The sequence below is a fragment of the Molossus molossus genome, unplaced genomic scaffold (genome assembly GCF_014108415.1).
Source record: "Molossus molossus isolate mMolMol1 unplaced genomic scaffold, mMolMol1.p scaffold_m16_p_6, whole genome shotgun sequence".
Classification (NCBI taxonomy): domain Eukaryota; kingdom Metazoa; phylum Chordata; class Mammalia; order Chiroptera; family Molossidae; genus Molossus; species Molossus molossus.
Window position 1 is genome coordinate 7,277,171 of NW_023425399.1, and position 19,785 is coordinate 7,296,955.

At 49.2% G+C, this 19,785-nt stretch overlaps 1 protein-coding gene across 2 annotated transcripts in view; it reads left to right on the forward strand.

Moving 5' to 3' along the window:
* Positions 1-8,196: 8,196 nt before the first annotated feature.
* ZFP64 (ZFP64 zinc finger protein) overlaps positions 8,197-19,785 on the forward strand; it is a 66,906-nt gene continuing 55,317 nt past the window's right edge. Inside the window, exons 1-2 of one of the 2 annotated variants that reach the window (XM_036244777.1) lie at positions 8,197-8,378; positions 11,235-11,474. In XM_036244777.1, the coding sequence (XP_036100670.1) occupies positions 8,333-8,378; positions 11,235-11,474 (286 nt within the window). In that variant the 5' untranslated portion in view covers positions 8,197-8,332. The remainder of the gene's footprint in view (positions 8,379-11,234; positions 11,475-19,785) is intronic. The other variant, XM_036244776.1, reaches the window with a different exon arrangement.

Below are 19,785 nucleotides of genomic sequence, written 5' to 3' on the forward strand. Positions count from 1 at the left end.
GGCTTTATTACACAGGCCTGGCTCATTAAATCTTTGGCCATTGATGACTGAACTCAATCATCAGCCCTTCTTCCCTCCCTGGATGCAGGGGGTTGGGGGATGGGAGGGTATGAAGTCCAACCCTGTTGGTTCCCCAGGCAACCAGCCCCCATCCTTAGGTTACCTGGGGTCTTTTCAAAAATCACCTCATCAGCATTTCAAAAGACAACTTTTTATTGCTCTCAACATTTAGAAAATCCCAGTGGGTTTTAGAAGATAAGTTTCTAGGACTTTGAACCTTTGTATTTTCGGGGGAAACTGATTTCAGTGGAAAGTTTGGCCCTAACTACTTTCTAGAATGTTTTAATGAAATGTCTGGATTATCAATACAATTGTGATATGATTACCTTCTGAATTGGCTATGAGCTTGGATGGGTAAAGAGCATTTAAAAGTTTGTGGGGAGCTGGGTGAAGGAAACCGGAGAATGCTCTGTAGTATTTTTGCAACCTTTTGTGAGTCTTAAACTATCTCAAAAGGGTATAAAAGACATTCAAAAAGGTTGACATTTTTAAAAAATTTCCACCGATAGCTTTGGGTTCCCACAAAAGGAGAAGGGCCTCAGTTTCCCCTTCTGTAACTTGAGAACTAGATCAGTGGTTTTCAAACCTTAGTGTCACTGAGGTTGTTTCAATAGCTCGGCTTTGGTTTTTATCTTATAAAAACCGTGTGCAAATACACAGTATCCGTGCTGACTTTTAACACTTTGGGGACCCCAGCAAGTTCACTCTTACTTTCAGATCAGCTGTGTGACATTCAAACTTTGAAATAAAGTGTCTCCTTTTCCCCCTCTGGATTATACGCCAGCCTCTTTGGAGTCAGCCATTACACAGAATGTAACTACATTGCATTGCTTTGGTGGAAATGGGTGTGAAGAGTTTGCTTTCCTTTGCCTAAATTCAGACCTTGCATCTGTTTAGAGAGATGCAAATTAAATCTACCGCAGAGCAGTTTTTTACCCATCAGCTTGACAAAGATCAGAAATGTGATAGCAGAGAGGTTGCAGGAAGCAGGTGATCTAACAAGTTGTCTCTGGGAGTTCTAAGCGGTACAACCCCCTTGGAAGACTTCAGAATGCTCAATGCATGTACTCATTGACCTAGTAACTCTATTTTAGGACATTATTCTACAGATACACTCTCTCTTGTACGTATATAGATATAGCTAGCCTGGCCAGTGTGGCTCAGTGGTTGAGCGTCGACCCATGCACCAAGAGGTCACTGGTTCAGTTCCCAGTCAGGGCACATGCCCAGGCTGTGGGCCAAATTCCCAGCGGGGGGCATGCAGGAGGCGGCCAATCGATGTTCTCTCTCGTCAATGTTTCTACCTCTCTCTCCCTCTCTCTCTAAAATCAATAAAGAAAAAAATTTTTTAGAAGAGAGATAGATACAGCTATTCCATGCAGCTCTGTAGTGAAAAACTGGGAATAAAATAGAGGTCCGTTGATAGGGATGGTTGAAGTACAGTTTAGTACATGTACATATACAATGGAAAACTGAACTCTTCCTAAAGCAATGGGGCAAATCTAGAGCCACGTATAAGCAATATTTCCCAAGATACATTGTTATTCAAAATAAAAAGCAGAGTGTAAAATATTGTTTGCATTACAGTATAATTTGTAGGGGGGGGTGATGGACAAGAAGCTGGTAATAGTTGCTGCTTCCTAGAAAGGAAACTGGGGGCTAGGGGCAGTTGAAGAGGCACCCACTTTTCACCATATACTCTTTTTTATAGTTTGAGTACTTTCATGTTCATGCACTAGTTACATAAGGGTGAAAAGAACTGGCCTGTGTATACTTGCCCGTACGAAGTTCTCTGAGTGAATATACTGTTAAAATACAGGTGTGCCACCTCAGGTAGGTGCCAGGCAAGACGCAAAGCCAACTCTCATTAAAGAACTCGTTTTGCAATCACCACTAATGTCACCACTAGTGCCAACAGGCCGAGTCTTGATCATACCCAATCACAGAGGGTCTCAGCACTCACTTCAACGTCCACGGGTTTCTTCGTTGCCTTGTATGTTTGTGTCAGGATTGCAGGCAGTCGGTAAATATTGGTAGTGAATCAGTTTTGGAATACATTTGCCCCTGGTCCCTTTCCAGGATTTTAGATCAGATTCCAGTGATGAAGTCAGGAGTCTCACTAGAGACCCCCAGGCGCGTCTCCACACTGCATGCCTGGGCCACGCGCCCAGCCGCGATTCGTCCCTGCAGCTGGGTGGTGCCTGCGCGGTGTTGTCAGCCTGTCCCCTGGGAGGCCCTGTGCCACTCTCCAGTTAGGAATCACCTGCAGCCCTGGCCGGTTTGGCTCAGCCGTTAGAGCATCGGCCCCAGGACCAAAGAATCGTGGGTTTGATTCTGGTCAAGAGCATGTGCCTCGGTTGCAGTTTGGTCCTCGGCCCTGGTCAGGGTTGTGTGGGAGGCAATCGATCGATGTGGCTCTCTCATGTCAATGTTTCTCTCTCGCTCGCTCTCTTTCTCACCCTCCCTCCCACTCTGTCTGAAGATAAATGGAAAAAAAATATCCTCGGGTGAGGATGTAAACACAAACAGAATCACCTGCAGGGTCAAGAAAAGCAGGAATAAAATGAGAAGCCCCACAAGCCTGAATCCAGCACCGTCCGTCAGGGCCCAAGCAGAGGAACAGAAGCAGCTCGGGGATTTAAGTTCATTCCGTGCGGGGACCGAGGCACAGGTGCGAAAGGGCTGGGACGCTGCAGGAACAGTGAGGCAGCCAGAGACTGGTCACAGCTGGAAGCTCCCCTTTCCCCCCCGGGAGGAGGCTGGGAAGCCAGGAAGGAGGTGGAGTTTTCAGAGACAAGGAGCCAGAAACACAGGGCAGAAGCTGAGCCCGCCACGCTCTCGACTGGGATCTGGGGCCACAGAGGAGTTACAGCCACTGCCTCCAAGATAGGGAGGGAGGGGAAGGAATACTCTGGCGTCTCCCTTCCAGCCATTAGCCAAACCCAGCAAAAAGCTAGAAGCCCCAGACACCCGGCAAACACAGACGGGTCAGCGACTGACCAGCGGGCTGAGCAGGGGAAACGGAATGGGTCAGAGGGTGCCATTCCCCAGCTTCCGTTAAGTTTACCAGTGACACCCCAGGCCACAGTTTCCCACAGCACTTTTGAGAAAGCTTGAGTTTGTTGAAACAAGTGCTTTGGAGAATGCAAATCCCTGAGTTAGCCATCCTTGTGAGCCTTTGTCTAGAAAAATAAGGGAGTCTTAAAAGTATCTGAATACCAGTTCCCATACAATTCAAATGGAATCTATAGTCTTTCTAGCTTCTGTCATCATATCACACTTTCGTCTATATGTTTACTGAAAAGGGAAAAATGCTTTTCTGTAACAGTCAAAGGTTTGCTTTATTAGTGATTTTCCAAGGGAACCTTGATTTCATCCATTCATCCATCCATTCACCCACCCATCCATCCACCCATCCACCCATCCATCTATCCATCCACCCACCCATCCACCCACCCACCCATCCACCCACCCATCCATCCACCCATCTATCCACCCATCCATCCATCCATCCACCCACTCACCCATCCACCCATCTATCCACCCATCCATCCATCCACCCACTCACCCACCCATCCATCTATCCATCCATCTATCCATCCACCCACCCATCCATCCACCCATCCACCCACTCACCCATCCACCCATCTATCCATCCATCCACCCATCTATCCATCCATCCACCCATCCACCCATCCATCCACCCATCCACCCATCCACCTATCCATCCACCCATCCCTTTTTATATACCAATCCCTATTACAGATGCTGATGTACAACAAAAGAATATAAAAATTCTTGTCCTGAGAACTTACATTTTAGTGGACTATGCATGATTGCTATAAAAAACTACATTTGTTATAATGTTTACTGTGGAACAAATTTTGGTCACTGAAATTATGACCTATTTTGTTGGGAGGAGGGTATCTTTGCTCACAAAACTTATTACAGTTAATCCAGTGACCATGATCTCATTATTCTTATGATTAATAGTATTGGAATAAAAAATTGTGTATTCTCTTAATCATTTAAGGAAATGTCTGGAAATCTCCTTCAAGGAATTATTTGAGCGAGGAAATAACTCTAATAGATTGATTATTGAAACACTAGGAAAATCTCTGTTCTTCTATGGGCTCTGTTACTTGCCCTCACAGATTATTTACTGAGATAATCCTTTATTGGCCTCTTGACTAGAGGAAATTCATTTAACCTTTGTGAGGCTCAGTTTCTACATCTATAAAATAGCGATAATAGTGCCCACCTCTCTACTGCTCAGAGCATTAAATGACATAGGACAGGTAACGTAGGTAATTCCTTGGTTGAAATTTTTAGTGAAGGAATATTTAAGCCATAGTCAAGGATAAATCCCTTTTTCTACTAGAAACATATTGGAGATTTTTAATAAATTCGAATACATGTAGCCCAACAATCTAGCGAACTGATACTCAGCCTTAATATCAAGTGCAGCAGGGAGGAGGGGGTAAACTGGAGAGGTCGGACTTCACGCAAAGGAGCTTCTCAGACCCAGCCGAGTGCTACCATCTGATCGTCTGGGCCCAGATTTGCCAGATTTTTAGTTTAGAAAAAAAAAAAACAAAAAAAAGGCTCTAAATCTCAATTTTTATGAGAAATCTATCACCTTTTAAGCACTGGCAACAGATTCAAACTTATTTTAGATTCTAGATCTCGAACATGGAGTAGGTTTGCAGTACATCAGGACTTCACGGGCAGTTTGCCATTTCTACATGACATTTCATCTGTTAAATGAGAAGTGAGCAGAAATTTCAGAACGGGGTAAACCATGAGCATTCTCGTCACACAAAGGCTGTGAACTGTTTAAGAAATGTAACCCTTACTGAGAAATTCCGTCTGGAAGGAACCCACAGCGAGAAAAGGATCTGGAAAGGGAACGGAATGAAAAGCCAGTCCCAGTGGCCACATGTTCAGAATGTCGTGGAGATAATGTGTTCACATCGACCAATAACAAAGCGACCGCAGTAGGTTACTTATATCCAGTAGCGTATGACATGAATCACGATGTGACCTTATTCATGAAATATTCTGCAACCATTAAAACTAAGAGCAGAGGTTTGCCCATGCCAAGCACACCAAATCCACCCCAGGAGCTTGTCATATGTACCCAGGCTTCACACAAGTCCTTCTGGAACAGTCTCCACAAGTGTGGCTGGGGTGTCTGTACCTTTAACGACTACACAGCCCTCCTAATGCACCAGGCAAACTGTGAATACTCTTCAGAATCAAAGCCAGTTATGAAACAGGGTATGAATCATGTTGTGTTTGAGTAGGAGTTGACTCAGCTGCCCGGGAAAGAACCACACACACACATACACACCCCACAGTACCTGAAACAAGATAAAAGTGCATTTCTTGTGTAAATGAAGCTCAGAAGTAGGCAGTCTAGTTGACATCTCCATAAAGAAGTCACCAACCCAACATACCTAGAGTTATACCCTCCTTCTCATAGTCCAAAATAGCAGCTAGAGCTCCAGCCATCACATCCTCATTCCAAGCAATGAAGGCAGGGAGTGATAAAGGAGGGGAAGATGGCATATGGCACCTGTTATTTTTAAGAGATTTCCCAGAAGTTGCATCACAACATTTCATTCACGTTGCCAGAATTTAGTCATGTAGCCATGTCTAGCTTACAAAGGAGGCTGGAAAAAGCCTTTTTCAGGAGGCCATGCACTCCGCTGCAAATCAGAAATTCTAATAAGAAAATACGAGACGGCCAGTGTTGGGTACAAAAACAACAATCTCTAGCAGAAGTATAATATTATATACAGGGGTGGGTAAAAGTCAGTTTACAGTTGTGATATAGATTAATACAATAATTAACAAATAATACAAGAATAAACTGTTTTGCTTACTCATAACTGTGAGCCTACTTTTGCCCACCCCTGTATTGATTTGAACCATATGAAATTAACATTTTAAGTTAAAAATAGACAATATCACCAGTTCGTGTGGTTCATTCTATTATATTTCTATGGGAAAATGTCTAGAAAGATATATAGTACATAAAGATGTAAATACCGTTTATCTATGGTTCGTAACCATGTAGTATTTGTGTGTTCTTTAAATAAAGGTCATAATATATACCCCAAAAAGGAGATTAAAAAACATCATGTGAGTTACAGTCATGTTTTTAAAAATATATATGAATACCACACACACACACACACACACACAGAGGCATTAAGAAACAAATATTGTCCTAAGCTGCAAGGCCTTTCTGAATCATGTTATCTAGGGATAGGTATAATGAAGGTGATGTAGTAAAGAGTACCAAGAGGGGCAGGTGCTTTAGATAAGAGACAGGGCCTGCGGGGCTGGTGTGGCTCAGTGGATTGAGCATCAGTCCCATGGACTGAGAGGTCCCAGTTCGATTCCTGGTCAGGGCACATGCCCGGGTTACAGGCTCTATCCCTAGTAGGGGGCATGCAGGAGGCAGGTGATCAATGTTTCTCTCTCACATCCATGTTTCTATCTCCCTTCCTCTCTCTCTCAAAAATCAATTAAAAAAAAATTTTTTTAAGAGGGCGGTCTCCCTGGGAAGGTGACATTCCATTTGGCCCCGAATGGCAGAAAGAAGCCAGTCCTGCGGAGACCAGGGAATCGGGACCCTGGCAGAGGGAAAGGCGGATAGAGAGCCCCGGGGACAGGGACAGGGAGAGCTGGTCGCGTTTGAGCAAGAGACGGAGGCGGCTGTGGGTGGCCTGAGCAAGGTAGCAGAGGAGAGGCAGACAGCAGGTGGACTGGTAGCAGCAGCCAACCCACATCCAGCTCCTTCCTGCCTCAGGGCCCTTGCTCCTGCCCATTCCTCCGACTGGACTGCAGCCCTCCCACCCCATTCAACTATTACCTCTCGGACAGGCCTGCCTTGACCATGCCTGCAGCCACTATCGCATTCTTGGTTTTTGTCTCCTGAGACCGTATCACTATCAAGAAATGCCACTGCTGATTGGAGTAGTGTTGACCGAGTTGCTGACCACTAGCCAAGTTCTCTTTCTGGACCACCCTTGTATCTCTACCCAGCACAGTGCCTGGCACATTGCAAACGTGTAAACAAGTAGTCCCTGAGGAAGGAACACACCCTGAAAGGAAGCAGCAGAGCCGATCCCATTAGTCATACGGCCACTTTGACCGAGAGCCTGCTGGGTGCCAGGCGCTGGCTCAGGTTGCTGGGGATAGATCAGGGAAGCGGAGATTTAAAAAATAATAAAGGAAAAGAAAAAATTCCCACTTTTACGGGGACTTATTGAATGTAAAAGGGAAGGAGAAATGTAATACCCAAACAAATTATCAATCAGATAGATAGGTAGGTAGATAGACTCCAGATACAGTATAATGTTAGATGTAAGGAGTTCTAAAAAGAAAGGGGGGGGGGGGGTCGGCTGCAGTATTACAATGGGCAAGCCAAGGATGGTCTCTCTAAGCAGGGACCTCTCCCGGGAACTTTGAAATGCTCGTTCTCAGTCCCCACCCCAGACCTACTGAACCAGAAGCTCTGGGGCGGGCGGGCCCAGCAGTCTGTGCTCGGACTAGCCCTCCAGGTGACTGTGCAGGGTGCAGCTGGCCGACCCCTGGAGCAAGGGGCCTTCAGCGTTTTGGTCCCGGTTGTTAGTCTTCTGTACACGATCCTGGTGTCTGTATTTCACTAGCTGGGCAAGGGACCCACCCAGCGCTTGGATTTGCCCTCGGGCTGACGCTGGGGGAGGGGGTACCCCAGCCTCACAGCATTCGGAGCACCCACCCATCCACTGCAGCCCGGCGCTGTCTTCTCTGCACCCCCAACCCCAGTGATGCAGCTGCCTGGCCACCTTGGGGACCAGGTGCCCGGGGTGGCAGGTGCAAAGGCGCCAGAGCCGGGGAGGCCAGCGATCGGCCAAGACGGCAGGGGTGCGGGCGTGGGGCGCGTCCTGCACCAGCGTGCGCCCTGCCCTCCCAGACCCCCAGCGCCTTCCGGACCCCGAGGGACCCCGAGGGACCCCGCGAGCCCCTGCGGCCGGCGCCGGATTGGCCGGCAGCTTCCCGGGGGAGCCGCTTGTGCAAAGCCAGGTTGGGGCGGCCGAGTCCGGCCAGCGCCCTCTAGGCAGCGGAAGTGGAGCTCGCTTTACATCCGTCCTCCCGCCTCTCAGAGTTGGGAGAAGGAAGGCTGGGGGGGTGGGAAAAATAAAAGGAAAAGCCCTTGTACCATGTAGACCAGTGCCCCCCACCCTGCCGCGCCGGCCGGGACCCCCAGTCTGCGGCCATGAACGCGAACAGCGAGGGCGAGAGCTTCCCGGGCTCCGTGCAAAGTAAGTGCTTTTCCGGGCACAGTGCGCGCTCCGGGGCCCGGGCCCAAGCACGTCTGCGACGCAGCGAGCAGGCCCGGGGCCCCGAAATCGGGGTGACGGCCCGGTGCCTGCGCCTCGGAGCCGCGGCGGGCGCGCTGTGCCGAAGATGCCGGAGTGGGCTTGGGGTGCGGGCACCTTCCCGCTCCGGCTGGCGGCGCCCCCCGTTTCGCAAGACCCCAGGCGGGGGAACGGTGGGGGAGGGCGGGGAGAGGACCTGCCGTTCAGACAATCGCCACCCCGTGGGACATTTCCCGGGCCCCCCAGCGGAGTTTGGGGGGTGGGGGTTCCGCTGCAGCGCTGGTGGGAAAACTTCTGCGTCCCGAGTCCTTGAAGTCCGGGGATCGGACGGCTTCACGAGGTCTGGCCGCCGGGCTTGCCGCCTTTCTGCAAAGCCTGGTCCACGTGAAGGGCGGAGATTTGAATGGGGAATGGAGCCGTGGTCGTTTTGAGTTTGGGGTTCCTTTTCATTTTCCTGAAAGCAGCCCCAGATTTCGCCTGGTGCATTGTTTCCCAAAGTGTGGTCCAGGGGCCGAGCGCAAACCAGCCACCTGGGAGCAGGAGGCTTATTTTAAAATAAATACATAAATAAATAAATAAAGCAAGCCCTCCGGGGCCCCACCCATCAGGTCGGGGCGTGGGGTGGGGATGATGGAGGGAAGAGAGATCTGCTGGCCTTCCGTGTGGGATTCGGGTGCACATAAAGTTTGAGAACCCCTGGCACATAGTAAGCACTTAGCGGGTTACCTGTTACTGTGAACAGTTTGGGAGCCGGCTCCCAAACTTGGCTGGGTGTGCAACTTCCATAATTTGTGAAAAACACAGATTTCCCTAAACCCCAGCGCCCCTTCACCCCGTCGCCTTTGTGACTCATCTCCAAGTGGGGCTCAGAGGGGTCCTTGTTGAACTCCTGGCCCACCTCCCCAGGTCTTTCAGGTTTGGACAACTTTGCAGAGAAAGAAGTTCTTTGGGTTGGTGGTGAGCAGGAACTGTGCCCAGTGTTTTTTCGATTTGGTCCCAGTTCATCCTCACTACAAGCACAAGAGGTCGGTATATGTTATCATTGCAGATTTTCAGAGGGGATACTTTCACATTCAAATGGGGTGCCTCAGGAATAACCCAACCAGGGGACGTGATGGTGTGGGGACCCCTGTGCTGCCCCTAGCTCCATCTCATGTACTCCTCATAACCAGCCTGTGCAGCACAAGCTAATCACAATTTCATCCTGGGCATCAGCGCCTTTGGCCGGAATCATCAGCGATGCGGGGCACTTCATCTCTTGGTCCCTTGTTTTCCAGTGAGCCCCGTGAGCACCTGAGCGGCTGGGGAAGGCAGTGCTGCAGAGGTTTTGAAGGAAAGGCTTCATTCCTCCCCACCACTGACTTCAGAGTACTTAAGTGCCCAGGGCGCTCTGCAAGATGGCTGAGGGAAACACAGCCCCGCCCAGCCCAGAGCATCTGCCTTAGCCAGGCAACCCGACTGGATTTCCCCACAGAGATTTCCCGTCTTAGACTTGGGGGAAATTGAATGTAACATCACTATTTTATACCTTTTCAGAAACTTATGATACATGGATGCCAACCATACATACATGCACAGAGTATTTCTCATATTCTTTAGACATGGGGAAAATCGGAAATAATATAAAGACCTTATAGTTACTGAAAATTATGAAGCATGGGTAACATGAAATAATGTGAATGTATTATTACATAATTCTATTTACAAATATATGTTAGAGATGTAGCACAATGCTTATGTGATACGTGGGGAAAAAATTAATTTTACAATATATTATGATCATAAACAGTTTTTAATTGAAACCATTTTTAGTTCAAGATGAGTGGAAGAAAATATTTTTGTAATGTTCATGGTACACAAAGTTTGAAAGGTTGTAATTTCCCCTGCTGCTTCTTTTCCAAATTTTCTGTTATAAACATGAGTTTCCTTATAATAAGGCAAAGAAATTTTTTAAAATAAAAATTAAGGTTCTCATATTAGAGACTTATTAACTAGCGGCGTTTCTTTATTCCATGAACATTTACATAGCACTTTCTAATATAGTGCCAGGTACTGTGGTGGGTACTTTGCAAATGTTAATACAGTATTACTTCTTAGTATCATTACCATGGAGAAATAATCTCCCTATCAGTTAGGAATGAATTTTGGCTATAAGTAACAAAACTGAACTATACTAGCCTAATGAGAAATCTGGACATTGGTTGATTCGGGAGATCAGTGAAGTAAGGACCAGCATCTTAGTATTTTCTTCATAGTTACAATATGGCTGCACAAGCCCCCATCATCACATCTGCATTCAAAACAAAATGTCTGTTCCCTTTTTATCATGAAAGCCAGACTTTCTCCAGAAGCTCCTTTAGCGGTGTGCTGGAGGGGTTCCCAAGTATGTAGGGATCCAAGATTATTTAGACTGGTGGTTCGGGGAGATATAAGGGTTGGAAATATGCAGGGATTGGTTTTCATAATGACTGGTAAGTACAACTATTCTTTAGCAGGGGTAGGAGAAGGCAGTTCTTCGAAGTGCAGGGCAGACATGCACATCAAAGAACTTCCTTGTGTAAAATGCCACTAGTGCCCGTGTGGACAAAAGTGCATTATGAGCCATTACCTGGGTCTGGTACGTTCCTGCTAGGGCTGAAGTGGAATTCTGTTTGCCAGGCAGAAGGGCAAAGTAGAATGGACGTTAACCGGCCACTGGGCATGTCTGCACTGTGCTCGTCTTACCTGCCACGGATCTGGTTTGCATTGTCATTTTGAACTGTTTGGGATTAACTCTGACTTTCCCTTTGTCCCATGGAGTTCCAGGCGGCACGACGGTGCTGGTCGAGCTGACTCCCGACATCCACATCTGTGGCATCTGCAAGCAGCAGTTTAACAACCTGGACGCCTTTGTCGCTCACAAGCAAAGTGGCTGCCAGCTGACCAGCACGCCCGGGGCGGCCCCCAGCACAGTCCAGTTTGTGTCGGAGGAGACGGTACCCGCCACCCACACTCAGACCACCACCAGAACCATCACCTCGGAGACTCAGACGATCACAGGTACGGCTGGGGGGTGGGGAGTCAGTTCAAGTTGGCCATGGCCCAGACTCCTCCAAAGAACTTGTGAAAGAGAGAGTTTCCCAGGGTCCACCCCCTAGGGTTGCTGATTCATTATTTTTAACAAGCTCTGCTGGGGAGACCAGCTGCCCAGGCAGGTTTGGGAACTGCTGAGTTAAATTGCGAAGTGTTAGCCATTGTAAATGTTGTCACATGTTAACAAAACAAACAAAAAGCAAGTTTCTAAAGCAAAAGCCTATATACTAAGAGAAAAACCCTTGTGGGAAATATAGTGCAATAAAAAAAAAGTTATTTTCGGTGAAGGGAGTATACGTGGGGTCCTTGCATTTGTGTTATTTGTATAAAGGGACCAAAAAAGCAGATTTTTTGTTTGTTTGATTGTAAACCTACAAGCAGGCATTGATGCCTCCCCGCCCCTCGGCTGCAACCAGGAAAACAGAAAAGTCCACCCCAGTTCTGGGTTGTGTTCTTTTACCGCACCAGACATAAATAAATTGTGTATAATGAAACCATGAAAGTCCTGGAGTAAATAGTCTACACACAGACACGCACACACACCTACACTTATACCTATATAATCTATCTTAAGGGATCAGACAGATAACTTTAAAAATATGAAGTAACCCACCCGGCCGGTGTGGCTCAGTGGTTGAGCGTCGACCCCTGCACCAAGAGGTTGCCCGTTCGATTCCAGGTCCGGGCACATGCCCAGGTTGTGGGCCTGATTCCCAGTTGGGGGCATGCAGGAGGCGGCCAGTTGATGTTCTCTCTCTCCCTCTCCCTTCCTCTCTCTCTAAAATCAATAAAGAAAAAAAATTTTTTTTAAAGTATGAAGTAACCCATTTATGAGTTAGTACAGAGACATTGTGGGATCCTGTGGGGAAATGGAGAATGAATTCCTTAGCTAGAGGCATTTAGTTTTTTAGATTAAATATATATATACACATATATATTAGTACTGTGCCTACCACAGAGACAGGTTGTGGACACCCATCCCAGAAAAAGAAGAAGTGTCATGATTGTGGTTGCAAACAAACTTGCAATTTTTCCAAGGTAAAACCATGTATTAAAAAATCTAAGACAACTGGAGAAAAGTGCAGCATAGATGACGGAGGCCTAAGGTCCCCATAGGTAAAGAATGCCTAAAGTCGATGAAGTGGACAGAAGAGCATCAAGTGGGAACGTGAGCAGAGGGCAGTGTCCATCTCTGCTCTGTCGCCGTAGCAGACACGCATGTCCACAAGTCCGAGGGCCAGGATCTGCTTTTCCTCCCCGGGCATGTAAGTCCATGTAATCCAGGTGATCTTGTGATGCCTTTATAATTTTATTTTTTATTTATTTATTTTTATTCTCACTCGAGGACATTTTTCCATCTTTTATTCAGATAGAGTGGGAGGGGGAGAGAGAGAGAGAGAGAGAAACGCCGACATGAGAGGGACACATCAACTGTGCACCAACCAGGGTATGTGCCCTTGACTGGAATCGAACCCGCGACTCATTGGTCCATGGGCCGACACTCTAACTGCTGAGCCAAACCGGCCAGGGCAAAGCCTTTCTAATTTTAAATACTATATTTAAATACTATATTTAAAATCTTTCACGTTTCCACATGTACAAGACACACATTTATCCCGTGAGTCCATTTCCAGGTATTTACCCTATAAAACTCCGTAGTACTTACTAAAGAAAGTGGAACGTTGATATGTGTGCATCAAGAGGAAATTAGATAGATGAGTATCAGAGATTCAGCGAGCGGGGTTGACTTAGCCTTGAAAGGGGCACTAGACCCGGGTGCAGACATAGAAAAGCTCTCGAGGTGAGAGTAAACAACATCCGTGGGCATACAGATATGGCATTCAATTCGAGGTAAGCTTCTAGAACAGGGGCGAGGCAGGCCGTGTAAGTAAGGGACTGTAAGCTGTGTATAAGTATTAGGGAATGGTGGGGACTGTGGTCAAGTGAAGGAAGCGACTCTTTGGATCCAGTCAGTTAGATGTTTGAGTTTTTCAGAGAAGCCAGAAAATGTGAAATTTCCCAAATTTTACAACTCTGATGGCCAAACAAAATCCACCTGTGAGGCTGAGGAAGCCCACAAGCTTTTTTTTAAAGCTCGTGCTCATGTTTAGCAAATAGTTTGCCTGGAGCGGCAGAGAGGAGACCACCAGTGACTTGTACCCCACCCACTGGATCTTGTTGTCATGTTTGCATTTTTGCTAATAAACAGAGCTCTGTGGCTGTTGCCCTAATGCCTCCAAAATAATGTTCCTGCTGAGTTTTTAAAACATTGAAATATAATTAACTTGGCCCAGCCGATGTGGCTCAGTGGTTGAGCACCGACTCATGCACCAAGAGGTTGCCGGTTCGATTTCTGGTCAGGACACATGCCCAGGCTGTGGGCCTGATCCTCAGTGTGGGGCGTGCAGGAGGCGGCCAGTCGATGTTTTCTCTCATCGATGTTTCTGTCTCTCTCCCCCTCTCCTCTCTCTAAAATCAATAAAGAAAAAATATATATAATTAACTGATAATAGTACCTTCAGGTCTTCCCACTTTCTCTAGAGTTTATCTTAATTATCATCTTAGAGGAAGTCACCAAGAAAATGTGAAAACTAAAAACAAAACACTGTAGAGATGGGCCTCCTGGTACAACCTTGTCATTTGTAGCTGGACACAATGTAGCTGCGATAGGGTGAGACATGGCCAGGGTCCCATCACAAGGCCCTGGGGCTTATGTATTTTGGCCGGTAGCCCAGTGGTTTTCTCTTTGAAGACTTCGCGTTCAGTCCCCTGAACCCAGAAACAAAATCCTGGTAACCCCACGCCCTGGGCATGAACCCTGTAACTCGAGGCCCAGTGTGAGGACTTCGAGGCCCACGCTTCATTTGTGGCTGTTACATCTGTGTGTTCTGAGCCTTTGCTTATGATGTTCCCTCTGCCTGAAATACCTTTCCTGCCTTGGCCTGGCTGATGCCGACTCCGTGTCAGGAGTCGAAGGTCTGTGACGGTCTACACACCAAGGATCTGGCTCCCCATCCTCTGAGTTACCATAGCTACGGGGACCACCTTTCTGTTTCCCAAATGAGCCAGGATGCCCCAGCCTCAGACCCCCTGCAGATGTCGTTTCTCTGCCTGGAACTGACTTAATTATTTTTTTTGGTTAATCCTCCATACATTTTTTTTTCTTTTCAGATAGAGTGAAGGGAGGGAGGGGGAGAAAGAGAGAGAGAAACCTCACTGTGAGAGAGACACATTGATTGGTTGCCCCCCATCAGGGATCAAACCTACAACCCTGTGCTCTTGACCAGAAATTGAACCTGAGACCCTTTGGTCCTCTGGCCAATGCTCTGACCCCTGAGCCAACCTGGCCAGGGCTGGAACTGAGTTAATTCTTATGCATACAGAGCTGGGCCTGAAGGCATTTCCTCCAACCCCCCTCCCTGACACACACACACACACACACACACACACACACACTCTGTTCTCCCGGTCCAGGCCAGGTCCCCAGAACTCAATGAGTTTTGGGGCTAGACACTTACGGTCTATCTGTCCCATCACTGAACCATAAGCCCATGAGGTCAGGGGTGCGCTCCTCGTGTTCCCTCTAGGTCCCCGGCACCCAGAAGGCATTGGACACAGGGCACCCATTCTGGGTTAAGTGAACACCTCACTGCCACGTCCGACATCAGTGCGAAGTGGCCACGCCCCCCGTGACTGCTCCTTCTCGGTCCTCCTTGCTCTTTGCTGGAAGACGTCCGGCCTCAGTTATGCTGACTGCCCTATGGGCTGAGGCCAGACCTGGAGTCCTCTTTGTGCCCAGCTCCCGGTGGCACCCAGTGTACCGCGTGGAAGGGAGCTCCGAGCTCCAGGGACAGACTAGATTCGAGTCTCACACTCCCCCAGCCCAAGACCAGGCCAGGCGCCTACTCGCTGTGATGGATGTTCCTCATCCGGACAAAGGCGTCGTAATGGCACCTGACACTATCAGGTCAGAGAACTAGGTGCCTGATTCCCAGTGTCGCTGGCTTATTGTGAGGACTGCCATCAGCCGCAGGAAGGACCTGGGGCAGAGTCACTGGGCGCCGTGAGCGCCCGCTGTTATTAACGAGGAGAGGGGTGAACAGATGGTGCGGCTGCTGCCTTTCTGCCGACTCAGCTGCTTTCTGATCGTTCCTGCATCTGTGCCTCAAACAAGCAGAGTCTTGCTCTTTTCCTTTCTTTTACACTATTTCCTTTGGTTTTCTGGGCCCAGCTGCCCCCAAGCCTGGGCTTCAGTGTTCCACCAGTGATGGTTCTCAGAGCTGCTTGTGGACCAGAGTCCCCAGGGAGCTTGTTAAAGATACTGGTGCCTAGCCCTGGCCGGTTTGGCTCAGTGGTTGGAGCTTCGGCCTGCGGTCGGAGAGACCCGGGTTCGGTTCCCGCTAAGGGCACGTACTTCGGTTGCAGTTTGTCCCTGGCCCTGGTTGGTCGTGTGGGTGGCAGCCACTCGATGTGTCCCTTTCACGTCGATGTTTCTCTCTCTCTCTCTCTCTCTCTCTCTCTCTCTCTCTCTCTCTCTTCCTCTCTTCCTCCCACTCTTTCTGAACAAAAAATGGAAAAATGTCCTCGGGTGAGGATTAAAAAAAAAAAAAAAAAAAGATACTGGTGCCTGGGCTCTGAATCTGCACCTCAGGGCCGAGGCTCTGGGATCCGTCCTTTTTAACAAGCTCCCCGGGGGTTCCGGGGCTCAACCAGGTCGGAGAGGCCCTTGCTGCTTGAGACCTCAGCCCGAACCCAGACATGGTCCAGACATACTTGTCGCTCTTGGGTCCTTGACGATGCCGAACCCTTCCTCACTCCGCTCTTGGGCCTCCTCTCTGTCCTCTGATAGCGGATGTCAAGTGTCTTCTCCACCTGCTCCGAGTGCTGCCCACTGCTTTGCATTTGATTTTAGAACTTTCCCGTAGGAGCAGTGACATGAGCTGTGGATGCTGCTGGGGAAAAGGCATTCTAAGTTCTGGCTGCAGTTCGCCAGGCTTTGGAGGCCGGGCCCTGAGTTGGACTCTTGGCTCTACAGGGCCCGAGGAGCCAGCCGGGTGACCCTGGCAAATGACAAGGATTCTTGGTGTCTCGTGTTTAAAGTGGGGACAAGAGTAAATCGAAAGTTTGGGGCCCTGAGCCAGGCTGGGTTGAACTCCTGCCTGAGTAACCTTGTGACCAGGTAACCGTGGGCAGGCCCCCGAGAGTCTCAGTGTCTCCAGTCCCCACCTGTAGTGTGGGAGTACTGATGGGTGGAGTCACCATGGAGGGTTCTGTCCAGGATTCAGTGGCTCCTACATGGACGACACTTAACGCTGTCCCTGTTAGCTCCCGTTGGCCCATCAGGAGCTGTGAGAGTTAAATAGAACAGCACACAGGAAATGTTGGCTCTGGGCCTGGCTCATGGCCAGCCTCCAGCCAGTATTAGTTGAACTGATCACTTGACCTAGGATGATCTTTTAATTTTTTTTTTGTTAAAAGTCACCTCCACCTAGAAGCCAGCCATGATTTCCTCCCTCCCCCGACCCCTGAGGTTAGGCCTCTTCCTGCTTCCTCGCCTGGCACACTTATCACAGTAGCAATTAGTCAGTTATTTGGTGACAAGCAGTCTTTACTTAGCCACAGAAGTGAATTCAGATGCTGTTGGGGGTCCGGCAGTATAGCAAATGCAGTGGGGTGGGGCGCTGTGGGCAAGTAGCTGGGACAGCCACTGTCAGCCGGGTCTCGGTGTGGCTAGGAGCTGGGCCGGCTCTCACAGGCCATGCTGCTCTCCTGGAGGACAAGGGCAGGTTCACAGGACACCAACATGGTACAGAGCCACTCCATGACCCTAGTGGAACAGGACAAAACAACAGGCCTCGGTCATTGCTTGGAGCCACAAAATAGCAACCCCCCCCAACACACACACACACTAATCTGGCTGACATCTGCCTCTCTACCTATTACAGCTTTAGCCTCCTCTGCTCCTTGTAACATTAGTAAGATGTCCAGTCATAGATTTTCCCCACCTCCCTGCAGGCTTCCTCGAACCCTCCCCCAAAATGATCCGTCCTGAGCCCCAACGCTGAGTCCTTTCTAGCCTCCTGTTACTGAGACTCCAGTTCCCAGGGTCTGAGCGGGACCCATGCAGTGAGTAACACACACTCACCTGCAGGCCTGTCCCTGGTGGTCTGTGGCCAGAGGACAGTGACGCAGGGAAGACCCAGCTCACCCAATTGATTCCTAAAGCCTCAGAAGAGTCTGAAGGCTCGGCTCGGCCTGCGAGCCATAAACTCGTGGTTTCATTGCTCATTTACTAGACGGGCAGTCTCCAGGATGCCCGGCCTGGCACGGCACAGGCGCTCAGCAGACAGTTCCCAAACGCTCTGACCCGGCACTGCGCCCGGAGCATAGGCGTCTGCCCCGTCCCGAGGGCCGGTGAGCGCAGCCCCGGAACTACCGGATGCCAGATGCTGGAGCCGGGGTCGTGGAGACACTCGCCCTTGGAGAATTCCAGCCCGTGAGCGGGGGGGAGGGTTGAACTGTGAGAATACACGCCCAGCCATGTGTGATGAGCACACCCTTGTCAAAGAGTTAATGGAGCAGGTTGGTCCCAAGGGGAAAGCCAGGGGGAAAATTGTGAGATCAAACGTATGAGTCTTGAAAGACTTGCCTGCCTTTGGGGGGAAGATGGAGAGAGGGCATTTCCTAATGCTGGTCTGGGTTGCGGCCGCTCCAGGAAGATCTGTAATGCTGGGACTTTGTAGGAGGAGCTATGCTTCATCTCTGGCCTTTTTTCTGAAGAAGCTGGGGGTCACTGAGGGCTGTCGAGCACATGAGGGATGTAGTAAGACAAGCTATGCAGGGCTTTACCATACGATGTGGCAGCAGTAATACGAGCCAGTTCTTGAGTGGTTCGTATGAAGTGCTCTGGATGAAGTCCTTTCTCCACCTGGAACTTAAATACTGGGAATTATCATCCCCGTCTTACCAATGACGAACTATGGAACAAAGGGGTTAAATGGCGGGATGATGGAGCCAGGAAGTGCAGAACTGGGTCTCCATCCAGGCGGCCCGGCTGCGGACTCAGTGCACTTGACTACTTCCCAGCACCCGTGAGTAGACTCATTGCAGTGCCTCTCAGAAGAGCCCCCGGAGCTTCTGTGAAAGATGCAGTCACCCAGACCCCTCCCCTGGGGATAACGTCTCGATGGATCTGAGCAGGGTCCGGGGAATCTGAACCAGCCAGTGCTTTCCATTCTCTCAACACCCAACTACAAATGGGCCAGAGAAGAAGACGTTGATTATCTCTTAGGACAAGAACAGGCAGAGCACATCCAGGGTCGGTTCTGCAGTTCAGAGGCGGCAGGTTCTTTACATCGTCTTGGTGTTCTGGTGGTGGGCTTTGTCCTTGGGCCTCGGCCCACATGTGCCTCATGGTGACAAGATGGCTGCCATTGCGTAATGCCTCAAGTCTTCCCTTGGTCATGTCCACAGATGGAGAAAGGGACAGCTTCTCTTTCTCAGGGAGGAAGTGCTTCCCAGAAACTCCAGATCCTGTTGGCTGAGATGGGACACACGCCCAGTTCCACTGTCGAGGAGGTGGCTGGGCCATCAACGGATAGGGAGCAGGGCTTAGCAGTGGAATCCAATCCCAAGGGCCCCTCTGCCGAGCCACACAACTGCTACTGCTCTGTTAGGCTGGACTAGAGCGGGAGTTCTCGGGGGTGAAATGCAGAAAGAATTACATAGAAAGCTTGTTTTTAAAAGAAAATACAGCTGTAAAGCTCTCCACGTGTTACCCTCAATATCTGCATTAGAGTCTCTGGTGCATGATCCAGTTTGAGAACCACTGGACCAGGAGGAGGGGGAGAAAGGACAGAAAGCCATTGGTGTCCGTGTCTGGCACACTGGTGCTCACCAGGTCTCAATGAATAAGTGAGCCCAGCACTGGGCGTGGGGTGGGGGCGTGGGAGTGGGAAGGAAGCTCCCTCCTACTTGTAGCTTGGGGGGCTTGTTCCTGTTCAGTGAATTCCCACTCGAGTGCCGGTTAGTTTTATTTCCGAGAGGACGTTGGTTGTTTGCCTGTGACAGACTCCTGCTCTGGCTACAGTAGTTTAAGCCCAAAAGGGGATTTTTATTTGGGAGGAAATGGGGAGTCACTGAGGACTGAGGGCGAGGATGCGGTTGGATTTCGAAGAGACTGACCCCAGAAGCTAGAAATATACCCAGGATTTCAGATGCTTAGGGTTCAGAGTGTGGCTGAGGACCATGCCCACTGCCCGGGATCTTGGTACAAGTC